Source organism: Tenebrio molitor, chromosome 6 (genome assembly GCF_963966145.1).
Source record: "Tenebrio molitor chromosome 6, icTenMoli1.1, whole genome shotgun sequence".
NCBI classification, from domain to species: domain Eukaryota; kingdom Metazoa; phylum Arthropoda; class Insecta; order Coleoptera; family Tenebrionidae; genus Tenebrio; species Tenebrio molitor.
The window spans coordinates 8055195-8068993 of NC_091051.1; the positions used below are offsets into that span (position 1 = coordinate 8055195).

Genomic DNA, 13799 nt, shown 5'->3' on the forward strand with positions numbered 1-13799 from the left:
CTCTATCGTTGTTCTTTTCATGATAGTCTTTGTTTATTCAATTTTTTTTCGACTGCACTGTATTAATCCGTAATGCAGAAAAACGTTTGTTTATAATGAAAGAAGTATCGTGCGATCAACAATTATTTAGATCAAAGAAGCCTTTGAGATTTTGGACGTACTATGGCGGACAATAAATTTAGGCCAGCAAATTTCTGACATTTCAAAAAAGTCAATGCAAGCGACAATTTATTGTCATTATGACTGATGTGTCAGTTTGTCAAACTGAAGGTTTTCAAGCTGTTTGGCGTTGCCTTCGCCCTTTTCGTAACTTACAGATCATGACGCACTAGCATAACTGATTTGTAGTAGCACTTCTCTAAATTTATTGTCCGCCATAGTACCTACCTATAGTTGACTCAAGTTGCAAAAAACCACTTGTCATTTGCAACAGCATTTTTTCATATTTTTGAACCAAATAAAGGCACAAAGGGATCAGAAAATCATAGTTTGGGTTGAATATTTTCCATGTAAGTACAGTTTAAAAGTAATTTCAAATGACTAATGCCATAAAAGTGCTGTTGCAAATGCAAAGTGGTTTTTTGCAACTTGAATCAACTTTATTTCCAAATCTAGACGTTCAGATGCCCTGGATGCATGGAAGTATTTTTGGTTGCATATACAGTTTAAATTTTTCCCGAAACTCAGCTAAACTTGCATATCGTCCATTCTCCGTTATTGAAAACACCATTACGAAAGTAAGATTCGATGATCTTTTATGTTCTGAAGTATAAACCATTTTTGCGTAAAAATTTGATTAATGGTGACAGTTGTTTGACGTTTATTAGCTGAGTTAGCAAAGATATGAAAAATCGGACACTGTCAGGGTTATAGCCTTCCTTATCCTTATCTAAGTAATTGTTGCTCGCACGGTATATAAGACCTTGAATAATAATTCTTTCAATCACTGGGCCAACAGATAGTGAGACATTCACCAAATTCTATTGTTGACAGTTCTAATATCTTGTATTTCTTTTTTTGTACGCTGCATTAACGAGTAATTCGGATATTTATTGATTATTTATAACTTCAAAATTAAAATATATGTTTTTTTTTATACCAAATTTCAGCTAGCTGGGGAAAAAATTTTAAACTTCAATGCTTTTCAATTACTGTGACTGGACTAGGCGAACAAAGTTAAAACCATGTTAACATTAAAATAATTTTATTGGCATCATTTTCACTCTTGGCATCACTTGTAAAAATACGGAGTACAATGTAAATATCACCAAAAATACATTAAAATAAATTACTTAAGGCATATGCGCAAATTTATACTCCTTTTCAATGGGGCCAATTAAACTGCAAATTTCTTTTTTCAACCTGATCACTTCTTTCTCGTCGTCTACGTGTAGATTCTTCACATTCTTACACACATCTGCACATTTATCATACGCCGCTCTGTACTTCGCTAAAAGGTTTTTATCTTCAAAATTGTACATCGATCTGACGCAATACTTGATCACGTATCCTTTCAATTCAGCGAACTTCGAGAACCGCTGATCTTCCTGTTTATTTTCTGTGGCATCTACAAGGGTATTTTTAATCTCGCCGTCGCTCCTACTTCCTCTCGTGTACACAATCTTTAAGTCTTTTGTTTTATTACTTACAGTTTCGCGAGCCGAAACCTTCAAAATACCGTTCTGGTCTATACTCATAGTCACCTCAATCGTACATTCTCCCGGAGGAGCCGGTGTCAGATCACTTATTTCCAAAACGCCCAAGAAGTGGTTCTTTTTAGCTTCTAAGCGTTCACCTTCGTATATGTCGAAAGTCATACTCGTCTGATTGTTGTAGACAGTGATCCGTCTAGTTTTATTACTGGTGGGTATGGGAGTGTTACGTTTTATTAAAAATGTCATCAGATCGACAAAATTACTTATTCCCAAAGATAAGGCAGTGACATCAGTTATTTTAATATGAGTGATCTCCTGTGACGAGTCTTTCGACAGCATCGCTGCTTGTAATGCTGCACCTTCGGCGACGCATTCATCGGGATTTATAAACTTGTTCAGAGCTTTTCCCTCGAAGTAGTCAGTAATCATTGCTTGTATTTTCGGAATACGAGTCGAACCCCCGCTCAATATAACCTCTTTGATGTCATCGTTGTCCAAATTTGCTTTCTTCAAACACCTATCGACAATATCTATTGTTTTTTTAAACAAGTCTTGCGCCTTGGTCTCGAATTCTTTTCTAGTAATTGGAATTTCGATAGTGTTTGGATCCGTCAAAAATGCGGTAAGTATTATGACTGTTTCTTCACTGACGGATAAAATCTTCTTGGCTTCTTCGCATTCATTGCTCAATCTTCTCATATTCCTTCTATCGTTCTTGGGATTGTAATTGTACTTTTCGATCAGCACTTGGCACACGTGTTCCACTAGCAGATTGTCAAAGTCGTGTCCTCCCAAATGAGTATCTCCATCAACCCCCACGATCTTTATATCTGAGTCGCCCTTTTGCAAAATGGCGACGTCGAAAGTGCCGCCGCCCAAATCGTACACCAAAGAGTAGCTCTCGTCTTCAGTGCTGCGATTGTTTTCGTAGTAGTAACTCAAAGCAGCCGCCGTTGGCTCGTTCAACAACTTGAGCACTGTGAAGCCCGCGCGATTGGCGGCGGCTAAAGTCACCTCTCTTTGGGCAATGTTAAAGTAAGCAGGCACCGTAATCACAGCCTTGTCGATGGGATGACCCAATTTGGCCTCGGCATCGGTTTTGATCTTCTCCAAGATGTAAGTGCACAAATCCTGTGGAGACTTCTTGATTATTTGATTTCTGCACTGGATGACGACTGCTGGTTCGTTTCCAATGTTCTTCACTTGAAAGGGTAAATAGTTTAAGTTGTTCTTAACGTAAGGATCGTCGTATTTGCGCCCCACCAGTCTCTTGATCTCTAAAAAATCAGAATAAAAATCGCGTTTGAGTTTTTGGTGACAGTACCATATATTCCGTATTCTGGTTTAGCATCCGCCATACGCTTGGCGTACTGACCCACGATTACTGCATTTTGATCGGTGAAGAAGACGTACGACGGAGTTATTCTTCCTCCTTCTTTACTCTCTAGGATCTTTAACCTGTTGTTCATGTGCACGTAAACGCACGAATTTGTTGTTCCTAAATCTATACCGATTGCTACTTCACTCATGGTGGAAAGAAATGCGCCTGCAACAATAAATCAATTTCAATTAATCTGAATTACGAAACAAAACAAAAATTCACTGTCCGATGATTTATAAAAACTTTTAGAAAATCTCTACTGTAATACATAATCAAGTGTTCATTTTCCTACTAAAGATTATTTTAGGGCGAAATATAAATTCGTAGCTATTAAAAAAGACGAGAGTACTACCCAAGCCTCCAACGAAAGCTTCAAAGGAACAAATAATAGAAACAAAATCCAAATACATATCTAACTTTGTACTACAATGATTACGTAACAAAGAAATACATATGTACAAAGAAAATGAAACGGCACAATTTTATATGTAATCCTAAATGGGCTCAAATATCCTTTTTAGGCAAATATTAAAGAATTTGACTTTTGCAATGTACATGCACTTGCAATTTTGTTCATTTTATAAATATTGTAATGTTTTACCGAGAAGCCGCACCGTTTGGAAGAGTTACCTATTTAAATGTAATGATATTTCACTTAAATCTTAAAAAAAATATAATGTCTTGGTTCAAACAAAATTTATCAATACATTATTTTTGTTGATTTTTTGACTTAAGTTTTCGTCTTAAGAAAATTTTATTTCTCAGCCAATGAATAAATGAGTTTATAAACATTAAATTTCGCAGTTGAACCTCTCGGTCAAGTTTGGAATAATGTATAATGATGAAATAAATAAAGCTTTCACGTATTAGCACCGATCATAGTCCCCCTAATTATGGCGATGGCTTACACTTTGTGCTCTACGTGGAACATACCTTATTGAGAACAATGAATGGCGGAGCCTCTCAGACTACGAGAGCTCCAAGGATCAAATAATAATTCGTAAATAATCTTTCAAAATTATTTTTGAAGAGGTCGCCTTGGCGAGAACATGTTTCCCCAATTGTTCAATACCAAAGATCACATGTTTCGCTGTAGCGATTTTTTAAATTCATAATTTTAATGATTGAAATTTTACAACACGTGGACACCATGGAGGTACGATTAACAAGAGGGAGCACTATTTGAAAAAGGTGGAAAAGTGGGACTAAATACAGAGCGCCCAGTGGCGTTTTTCACTCACTTTGCAATCCTGCTGAATTACAAAAAGTTGAACAATAACAAACAAATAATAGCAACAAAGACAATAACACGACACCCAAAAACGGAGAAAATTCACGCCGGAACCACTCACACGTAAAGCCGAAACTAAAATGGCTGAAATGCCCAAATTCCCCAATTACCCCCTGTTGACACGCCACTGGAAAGATCCCAACAGAGGGCCAACAGTGTCACTAACGCTGGCGCGTGGTTTGAAAAGAGTCATAAAGTGGTACTATAGAGAGTGGTATAGGGAATGCACCGTTCTGACTAATACTAGGTCCATGGTGGACAACAAAGACTGCGTCCGCTACTGTCGGTCGGTGCAAAATTCGTTCTTTGTGTTTCCATTTTATACACCAAGATTTGAAATTTGAATTTTGTTACGACCAGGCCAAATTTACATTAAATTTACCTACATTTATTAATCCAATATTCTGACTGGAAAAAATAATTGTGCAACAAAAAAAACACACACAAATACCTAATCACTTTTGCAATGTAATTTTATCCATTTCTCAAATCTAAGAATTGTTCTATTGTTGTTTGAATCTCCCGAAACCTGAAAGTTTAAAAAAATTTCACTCATTATTATGAGTTTGAAGTCTTCATTCATTCTCTCACTTTTTGTTTCTACAAATTAAATGATTAATATCACCGTTACCTTTTTTAATTTTCTAACTGATTTCGGCTGAAATTACTAAAAAATGTATTTTCAATTTAGCAAACCAATGTTTCTCTCTATTCCAATTAAAAATTACAAAAGTCCTTTCCCAGGTAATGCCATTTATAAATTATCATTAGATTTTTTTAAACTTTATTTTCACATAATGTACATTTGAATCTAATTATGTAATTACATTTCTTACATTCTTGCAAAGAATAAATTTAGGTTTTTACTTTTTAATGAACACTTCTGCAACCGACAATATAACGGGGAAACCCACATTTTTTTTATCAGAGGTGATTAATATACATATGTACTCATATTAGGATACTTATTAATTTTACTACCTACGTCAATTTTCATTACTGGTTTTAATTTTGAGTTGTACATTTTTAATAATTCAAGACATGCTCTCTTCCGTGGTAACTTTGAGGTTAGGTCCGGCTACTTTGGAAGTTAAATGAATTTTAACAAAAAAACGTATATAACATTTGTAATGTAAATCCCTGCTGGGTAGTTAAATTGGACAATTACTTATCGAAACAAGATAAACACACTTTAAGTTATCATTTTTCGCTAAGGGCGTTCTTGGGACTATAAAATGAAACTCACCTATTTATCAAAAACAACAAACTGGTTAACAAGAATTACGAATTTATACAAAAACAGTAATAAACAATAAAATTATGTATCTAAATAATCACTTCGATAACGAATGATCTGACCATCACCGAATTGCAACAACAACAAGAGCGCGTTCATAAAATATGGGCGAAGGTAGAGTGTGGGGAATATCACGTGACTGCAGTGTCACTCCGGCATTATGAACGGAATCGGGTAAACGCGTGTTTTTTGTTTTTGTAAATGTCAACATTGTCAACTCACATTTAATTGTCATCTATTTACCCACCTACTTAAATGAAGAACAAGAGATTAAAAATGCAATTTGACGAAAGAAAAAGAAAATTAATTATTTCTGGGACAATTTGTTCTGCAAAAAACGTTTTTCCCCTGTAAATTTGTTATCACCGGATTCAATACAGGAAGGGGAAGAAAAGGATATAAGTGTGGTTGCACAAGGAATACCTTTAAGAATTGTTGGATATGTTGAACGGATTGTACCAACAGACAATTTCAAATGCATTTCAGAGTCGGCCGTTCCAGTTTCGAAAATTTTCTCCCCATTATTGAAAACAATTAAAAAATGTATAAAAACACCTTAGAACATATTTTTTTCACGCAGCCGCCGCTTCACTGCCGTGGGATATTTGACAGACGTCAAATCTGACGTATGGGTAATTTCTCCCGCACCGCTAGACATCGGTAACATGGGCACACTCCTTGTGTCACTCTAAACATTTGTGAACGATCTGGGGTAGCGTGATTATTCCCCCAATTTTAATTTGTGAACGGCGTTTGGGTAACCCACGGGTAACCTTTATACCTACCCAGAGTATCTATGAACGCGCTCCAAATGTTATCAATTGTCAAAGTAAGCATTTGACATTTGACGTTGATGTATCGATTGGCAACGCGGGTAGATGTCGCTACTGGCAGAAGTAAAAACAAATAAATGAGAAAACTACACAAATATGTTGAGTACTTGAATGAAAATCAACAAATGACGTGAGCATTGTGTGATAATTAAATAGTCTTGTGTCATTTGATCAGCTGACCCGAATTTGTGAAGTACTAGAAAATCGTTAAAAATGTCTTCAAAGGATAGACTTGCGATTTTCCCCTCAAGAGGGTATGTATTTGCTTAAAACTGAAATAAATCAAACACGACAGAGTGACAAACTGCTTATTTGTAGGGCTCAGATGTTGATGAAAGCAAGATTGAAGGGGGCCCAGAAGGGCCATAGCTTGCTGAAGAAGAAAGCTGATGCTCTACAAATGAGGTTCCGCATGATTCTGAGTAAAATTATTGAGGTCAGTTGAAAAAAATTGATTAAAAACATAACTATTTTGTGATTAAACTGTAGACCAAAACCCTCATGGGTGAAATAATGAGAGAGGCGGCGTTTTCTTTGGCAGAAGCAAAGTATGCAACGGGTGATTTCAATCAAGTTGTCCTGCAGAATGTGACAAAGGCCCAAATTAAGGTCAGAACTAAGAAAGACAATGTGGCAGGTGTCACATTGCCTATATTTGAATTTTACCAAGATGGGTCAGATTCTTATGGATTCACTGGGTTAGCAAGAGGTGGTCAACAAGTCACCAAACTGAAAACAAATTACCAGAATGCTGTGAAACTGCTAGTGGAGTTAGCATCACTGCAAACTTCTTTTGTTACTTTGGATGAGGTGATTAAAGTTACAAACAGAAGAGTGAATGCTATTGAACATGGTAATATATAAATAACTTGTTTCCCACTTCATTACATAATTGTTTCTCAGTTATCATTCCCAGGATTGAGTGCACTGTGGCTTACATTATTTCTGAACTGGATGAACTGGAAAGAGAGGAATTCTATCGCTTGAAGAAAATTCAAGACAAAAAGAAAATTTCTAGAGCTAAAGCAGATGCTGCAAAAGCAATCCTCAAAGAACAGGGACGGTTATTAGAGCTGCAAGAAGAAGAAGAAGAACGTAATATGTTAGATCAAAAGGATGAGGATATTCTGTTTTAACTGCTAACTATTTACTCTGGCTTTATTAGAACAGGTACAATTTGCATGTTGCATTATTATAACAGCTATTTTTTATTGGAATATGTTGTAAAAATTATTGAATTATTGAATGGGTAGTGGCAATTTTAAAACAAGTGTATATTTTGTTACTTTTAAAAAATAATTATATTGTATATTGTGATTTATGTTGTTTAAAAAGTGTCAATAAAAAAATTAACAAAGCTCTATTTTTAATAAGACACCTTGAATATAAATTATTTATTATATCATGATTCCATAACTTAAACTTTTCATGTCACGTCAACTAAAACGACTCAACTTTGTTTATTTAAACAAAATTACAAAGAAATTGTTGTAGTTGCGCTTGAGTGGCAACCGCTAAGCTACTTTAGCAATAAACGAAAACGACTTAACGTTTTCCGTCACTTGAGACAACTTCGTTTTCCTAATTGCCGACGAAAAACGAGAAAAGGAAAATTACCAGAACGAGCATAAATCAGCTTTATTAATATTTCAAGAAAAATCGACGCCGTACTATTTACATTTCTTACTCACAGTGTCAACTCCGTTCCCACATTCAATAATAACACCAATTTATCCGGCATAACTCATCCAATTCCGACATGGTTCTAATTGGACGAAATAAGATTGTGTAAAGCCGTCTGGAAAAGTTTATTCGTTTCTTTTGCACACACACAATCCAATTAGGATTAATCCGGGCCTGGAAACCAATTCCCGGGCGTTGCTAGAAGCAACAGGATCCAAGAGAGAACAGAAAATCACGTTTAGTGAATTTAGTGCCACACGAAAGCTCGTTGATAGTACACGTGAAGCTCAGCATCAAAGGTTAGTATATTAATAATCCTCTCAAACATCTGTAACGTGACTTTTTTTATGAGGACAATTTATTATCTTCGAGCTTGTCGGGCCGAATTATAAATCATTTAGCAAAAATTTTGTTTTTTTTTTTGTAAGACGCTCAAAACATAAATTGTTTGTAATTAATGCTGATGCTGGTAATTAATTTTACAATTGAAATTATTATCGTGTAAATTAAAGACATGAATCATAAGTGCTTATTGGGAAAGTGCGGATTTTATGTTGATCTACCATAAAACGAAATTATTGTTAACTTTACGGCGTTTACAGGATTATTGTTTGTATAGACTGCTTGTAAAATTTATTTTTACGCGTCTGGATGATCGAAGGACATTTATTTTGTTGGGTAACACGTTAAAGTTTAGGTACCAGTTTCAGTTTATTTTTCAATTAGGTATGTCTCACGTGAAATATTTTGCGAATACATAGTGGTATTTACAAGAGATTTAACAACGTTTAAAATGTTTATTTAAGGTTTCAATCCATGTTTGGCAACTACTGTTATAGTGTATTACTTAACAATAAACTGTCATGGAAAACTTTGTTCTATTAACACCAAATCTTTGAAGTTTTTATGAAGGAAAGATCTTAAATTACTCGTCTCGCTGCATGTGTCGAATATTTGTTTAGCTACATCGTGCACATGTAAAAATTTAAAACAAATTGTTATCACATCCTTTTTTATGTTCTATTTTCTCTGGATGCTGAAATATAAAATTTAGAAAAACGAATAAAGACTTAATATCACAATTGCAAACCCCGCGAACCCTTCAGTGTTCTGTGGACCACCCGGTAGAAGTAGTATCTCCAGGTAGTCGGCAACCGCCACTAAAAGTTACATAATAAATTCCATTCAAGGTGAAGGTCGTGGTTGTTTTAAAAATATTTTACGAAGCTGGGGTAAAAATGTTTGAATATTTATAATAGAAAAATAAAAACTGGCAGGAATATTTAAAAGAATTATGTATTGTATTTTTATGTAACAATTAGAAAAGTTACAGATGTTAAAGTGTACTTTTATCTATTCAATTCAAAAGTAGCATTTTAACCGCAAGGGTAGATAAAATGCTACTTTAACAGCAAGGGTAGATAAAGTAATTTTTTTAACCCTAACATCGCTCACACTAACGAGATTTTAAAACCTGACACAATTAGTAATGATTAAAAAAAAAAATTTAATAACAAAATACGAATGTTATAGAAAAAAATTGAATATTATACACGAGGATTTAATTATCTTCTGGAGCGTAATTACCTCTCGCTCTCGACGATATAAAATACAATTTTATCGTCTTGTAATAATAAATAACTAATAATGCTAAAAAAGTAAAAGATTTTTTATTCTATTGTGAATCAAAACTCTTCAATGTTTAAAATAAAATGTAAAAGTTCCACATATTTTTTCCTATCTCGAGTCGATCATGAAGACAAGAAAATTTAAATCGTGTTATTTATCTCTGCTTAGTAAGAAAAACCGCACATCAACTTTTGAAACACTTGTTATGTTATTCAAAAAATCTTGAATAGATTATACAATATTATGGTTGCTTCATCTCACCCTATTTTGGTCCAATTATGAATGTGTAATTTTCAAAGATGAACCAAAAGTGGTGTAAATATTGTAGATGACGAAATGACGAATAACGAAAATAAAAAAGAGTGTGTGCTTAAGACCGCACGACAGAAGTGAAAACTTCTATGATGCTCGTTACTGATTTTAAGTAATATCTATGTACCTATTCTATAAAAAATATATCATTATGGATGATAGTACTTGGGGAGCAATAATGCTATAATGCTGTTTTTAAATAAACATCAAAAATCTGTATTTTTCAATAGACACTGCAAATAAGTCCGCTTTAGAGGTACACTTACACTCTGGCAAAATTTGTGAGGTTAGGTTTGGATGTTAAGTTTTGTTTTCTTGATGATATTGAACACAACACAAGTTTTCATACCAATACCAATACCCTGTAATATGATAATTTGTCCATTTTTCTCTTCACATTTTGCTCCACAAATTTTTCCAATAGATGGATAATTGTTGAAGCCATATAATTGAGAATTAAATTAAATTAAATCCTACATTCATCTGTAAACTTACAAAATTTGTCGTGTCTTTATCGTTTATATTATATAAAACTATACAGGGTATTTCACGAGTGATAATGAGCCTGACGGAATAATAAATTCAACCCACAATACATTTTCAAAAAAAGCCGGACATTTTAGTGACAGTAGCCAGCTTTTTTCGGAAATATAATGTGGGTTGCATTTAAAATTACGTCAGGCTCATTATCACTCGTGAAATATCCTGTATACTATTGGGGACACGGAAAACTGGGCAGATGTGTCATTCAGTTGTCAAAATTTCTAAATCATACCCTAGCTACTCATAACCAAGCTCAAGCTTAAGTTAATTTGACAGTTTTTTTGAAAATATCAATCATAATGACAGTAAAGGTGCATTTACATTGACACTTTTTGAAATGACAATAGCAGACTGCCCAGGATTCCGTCCCCCATTGTACAGTTGCGGCCGTTGAAAACTCAGACACTTTGACAAAGCCAAACTTTTAGCTTTGTAAATGGTATTGAAAGTGACGTTTCTCAAAATGTCACTCAAACATTATCCACATTAATTTCTCTCGCAATGGCTCTTATACTCACACCGTCCCTCAGTCAAACACATTTTTGCAAATCAGATAATTGCGGCATTTCAAAAGTTACGCGCGATTCTGACCTAATATGTCAAATACTGACGATGACTTTATAATCCTTGATGAGATTTCAACGGCCGCAACTGTACATACAGTTACTCCTGCAGCTCTGCACTGAGGTCAGTCAGGTCACAACACAACGTACAATGAAAATTTAAAATTGACAAGTGACGCACAGTTGATTGTTTTTCGCTCGCTCCGCTAAAAAACTCGACTCCCTTGATTTTAGCTTGCCGTGTCGTGCTGCGAACGATTTTCGCTGATCTGCGAACGATTTTACCGTGTCGCATGAAACTAATTCACTGCCCGGGTACAAAATGTATGTGGCGCGCCTAAAGAAGTTTTCGCTTCAAAAAAGAGTTACATCATTTTTCAGTTGGACGTAAATTAAAATAATGTTAAAACCTGGTAAACTGATATAACATACGATCCCAACGGCACCCTAAACTTGACAGTCAAATTTATTGCTGCAACAAAACACATTCCCAACACCGGTAGATTTATTGCGAAGAGCAAAAATATATTTTACTTTTGACCAAGCATGTCACGATTTTGTTCCCCCGATTTGCTGCAGAGGGAAGAGTCTACAGGTTTATTTTTTAATCACGTTAAATCCATACAGAGCCAACATGGAATACGGCCCTATCCCTAGCTCAAAATTCGAAGAGGTGATCCAACATTTACGTCACAATTTCCCAGATGAGCCCCTGAACGCCTCCGTGGGATTATGCGTGCACGGGAAGCCTTGCGAACTTTTAGAACATCACGATTTATTGACTTTGCAAGATGGTCTTTCTGTGATGGCTCAGGATAAAGCGACGGGCGAAGTGAGTTAAATAATTTTCGCATCACAACAAAGCGTTTTATTGAAATTCGCATGTACTGTCGGACTGGAAGCAATAAAACGCGCCGTAGTTCAGCGTCGGAATTCGTCTCGGCTTCCAATTTAATGACATTTTTCAGATAGCTGGGGTAGCGCTGAATGGAATCGCTCGACGGGGAGACGTGGAGAAGGCCTTGGAAGAAATGAAAACCATCGATAACATCAAGTACCAACGAATTTTCGGCCTATTAAACAGCGTTAATAAGACCGCCAATCTCTTCGGCAAGTACAACGTCGACAAAATTTTCGAGCTGAGGATCCTTTCGGTTGACTCGAGATTTAGGGGAAAAGGAATCGCCAGGGAGCTCTTTCTCAGGAGCGAACTCATTGCCGAAGAGCACGGATTTAAAGTAACAGTTTAGCCAATTTAAACCCAACTTGCTTAATTTGTAATTTGTTGCAGTTGGTCAAAGTGGACGCTACCAGTCTCTTCACGCAGAAGGTGGCCGAATGTCTCGGATTCACGGTCGAGAAAAGCGTCAAGTATGGTGACTACAAAGACGAGAACGGCCAGAAAATTTACGACACCAAATCTCCGCATGATTACTACAAAGTGATGATAAAGTTGATCTCCGCCAAGCAAAATGTCGGTTGAAGAAGAACGAACGCGACGGCCTTTCAGTTGTGGTTTGATTTTAATTTTTCCATTCTTTGGAAAATGTTAATGCTGCCACTGCCATGCAGAATTAAACATTTCGTTACGAAAATATAGTGCTGGCCGCTATAAATGTTGTTAATAAATGTGCGACTAGTATCTTAAGAGGCAATCATAGCCGAAAGGGGCTATTTTTTAACAATGATATGACATGAGAAGACGTTAATAAACGCGTACAAACCATACAGAGTTTTAATTAGTGATGGTACTTTACATCCCAATAAGTGACGAGAAATAGGTCGAAGATCATTGAAAATGCTGTAGAACGTTGCCTAGGTTACGGTCAAGGATCTAATAAGCTCTGGAATTTTTCGCGTAAAGCTCAATTAGTGGTAATTATCAAGTTCTGGACAAAAACGCCATCTTAATGAGTTCCGGGAGAACTAATCACGAGGATCAGGTGAACGAAAGTCATCCAATAACAGCAAGTCGATCATTCCTCCTCTTGTGACGGAATTTCGGTCAAACTATTATAACCGTTATTGATTAATCATGAAAATGCAGTTCGAAAGGAACTTGAGCCGTCAAGTAATTATGAAGCGGTATAAGACCTAATGAAAGTGCCATCAAAAGCTTCATAAGGAATTATTAAGAAAGTCTCGACATATCCTGTTCGAAATTACTTTAAGAGCTTTTATTAGTTTTTACCAGAAAAAATATGCACTTGCAATGAATTCTTTTTCGAAATAAAAGTCTTAAAATACACTTGGTTTTATCATCGTTTTATCTTTATCGAGATATAATTCCAAATACAATTTTTCTCTGCAGAAAAGAGAATATTATTTTCTTTTGTTGAAACGTTAACAACCGTCTTTATTAAGAATCACAAAAGAAGCTGTTTCTATGAGAATAAAACTGAAAACTTTTTACGTTAATTAAACTGTGAGTGCAACTGACGGACGTTTTTAACAATAGAACGAAACTTGAAAGTAAGTACATATAATATAATTAATTTTAATTTTTCCGACAGTTTTCTTATTACAAATAAAGTAATTAATTCGTATTTACGCTGATGTAGGTTTATATTATCTAAATACTTTTGTTTGAATTTAAAAAAACACAGGATGTG

The 13799-nt window shown here is 35.2% G+C and overlaps 3 protein-coding genes and 1 long non-coding RNA gene across 5 annotated transcripts; 2 read left to right on the forward strand and 2 right to left on the reverse strand.

Annotated features, from left to right (window-relative positions):
* Window positions 1-1187: 1187 nt before the first annotated feature.
* LOC138132656 (heat shock 70 kDa protein cognate 4-like) lies at window positions 1188-8286 on the reverse strand. 2 transcript variants are annotated; one of them, XM_069050249.1, is made up of 3 exons: window positions 8149-8286; window positions 2980-3201; window positions 1188-2932 (listed from the first exon to the last, which is right to left on the reverse strand). In XM_069050249.1, exons 2-3 carry the CDS (start codon window positions 3182-3184, stop codon window positions 1293-1295), a joined length of 1845 nt encoding a protein of 614 aa, XP_068906350.1. In that variant the 5' UTR covers window positions 3185-3201; window positions 8149-8286; the 3' UTR covers window positions 1188-1292. The 2 variants fall into 2 exon arrangements, with proteins under 2 accessions (XP_068906350.1, XP_068906349.1); XM_069050248.1 differs by lacking the exon at window positions 8149-8286 and adding an exon at window positions 5574-5870.
* LOC138132658 (V-type proton ATPase subunit D-like) lies at window positions 6533-7815 on the forward strand. Its single transcript, XM_069050250.1, has 4 exons — window positions 6533-6711; window positions 6776-6893; window positions 6947-7310; window positions 7361-7815. The coding sequence occupies exons 1-4, from the start codon at window positions 6671-6673 to the stop codon at window positions 7591-7593; spliced, it is 756 nt and encodes a 251-aa protein (XP_068906351.1). The 5' UTR covers window positions 6533-6670; the 3' UTR covers window positions 7594-7815.
* Window positions 8287-8303: 17 nt separating the features above from the next.
* Window positions 8304-12913, forward strand: LOC138132659 (arylalkylamine N-acetyltransferase 1-like). Its single transcript, XM_069050251.1, has 4 exons — window positions 8304-8439; window positions 11815-12019; window positions 12156-12425; window positions 12479-12913. The coding sequence occupies exons 2-4, from the start codon at window positions 11822-11824 to the stop codon at window positions 12668-12670; spliced, it is 660 nt and encodes a 219-aa protein (XP_068906352.1). The 5' UTR covers window positions 8304-8439; window positions 11815-11821; the 3' UTR covers window positions 12671-12913.
* LOC138132660 (uncharacterized) lies at window positions 8924-9303 on the reverse strand. Its single transcript, XR_011160145.1, has 2 exons — window positions 9231-9303; window positions 8924-9176 (listed from the first exon to the last, which is right to left on the reverse strand). It is a non-coding gene; the product is annotated as an uncharacterized lncRNA (long non-coding RNA).
* Window positions 12914-13799: the final 886 nt, after the last annotated feature.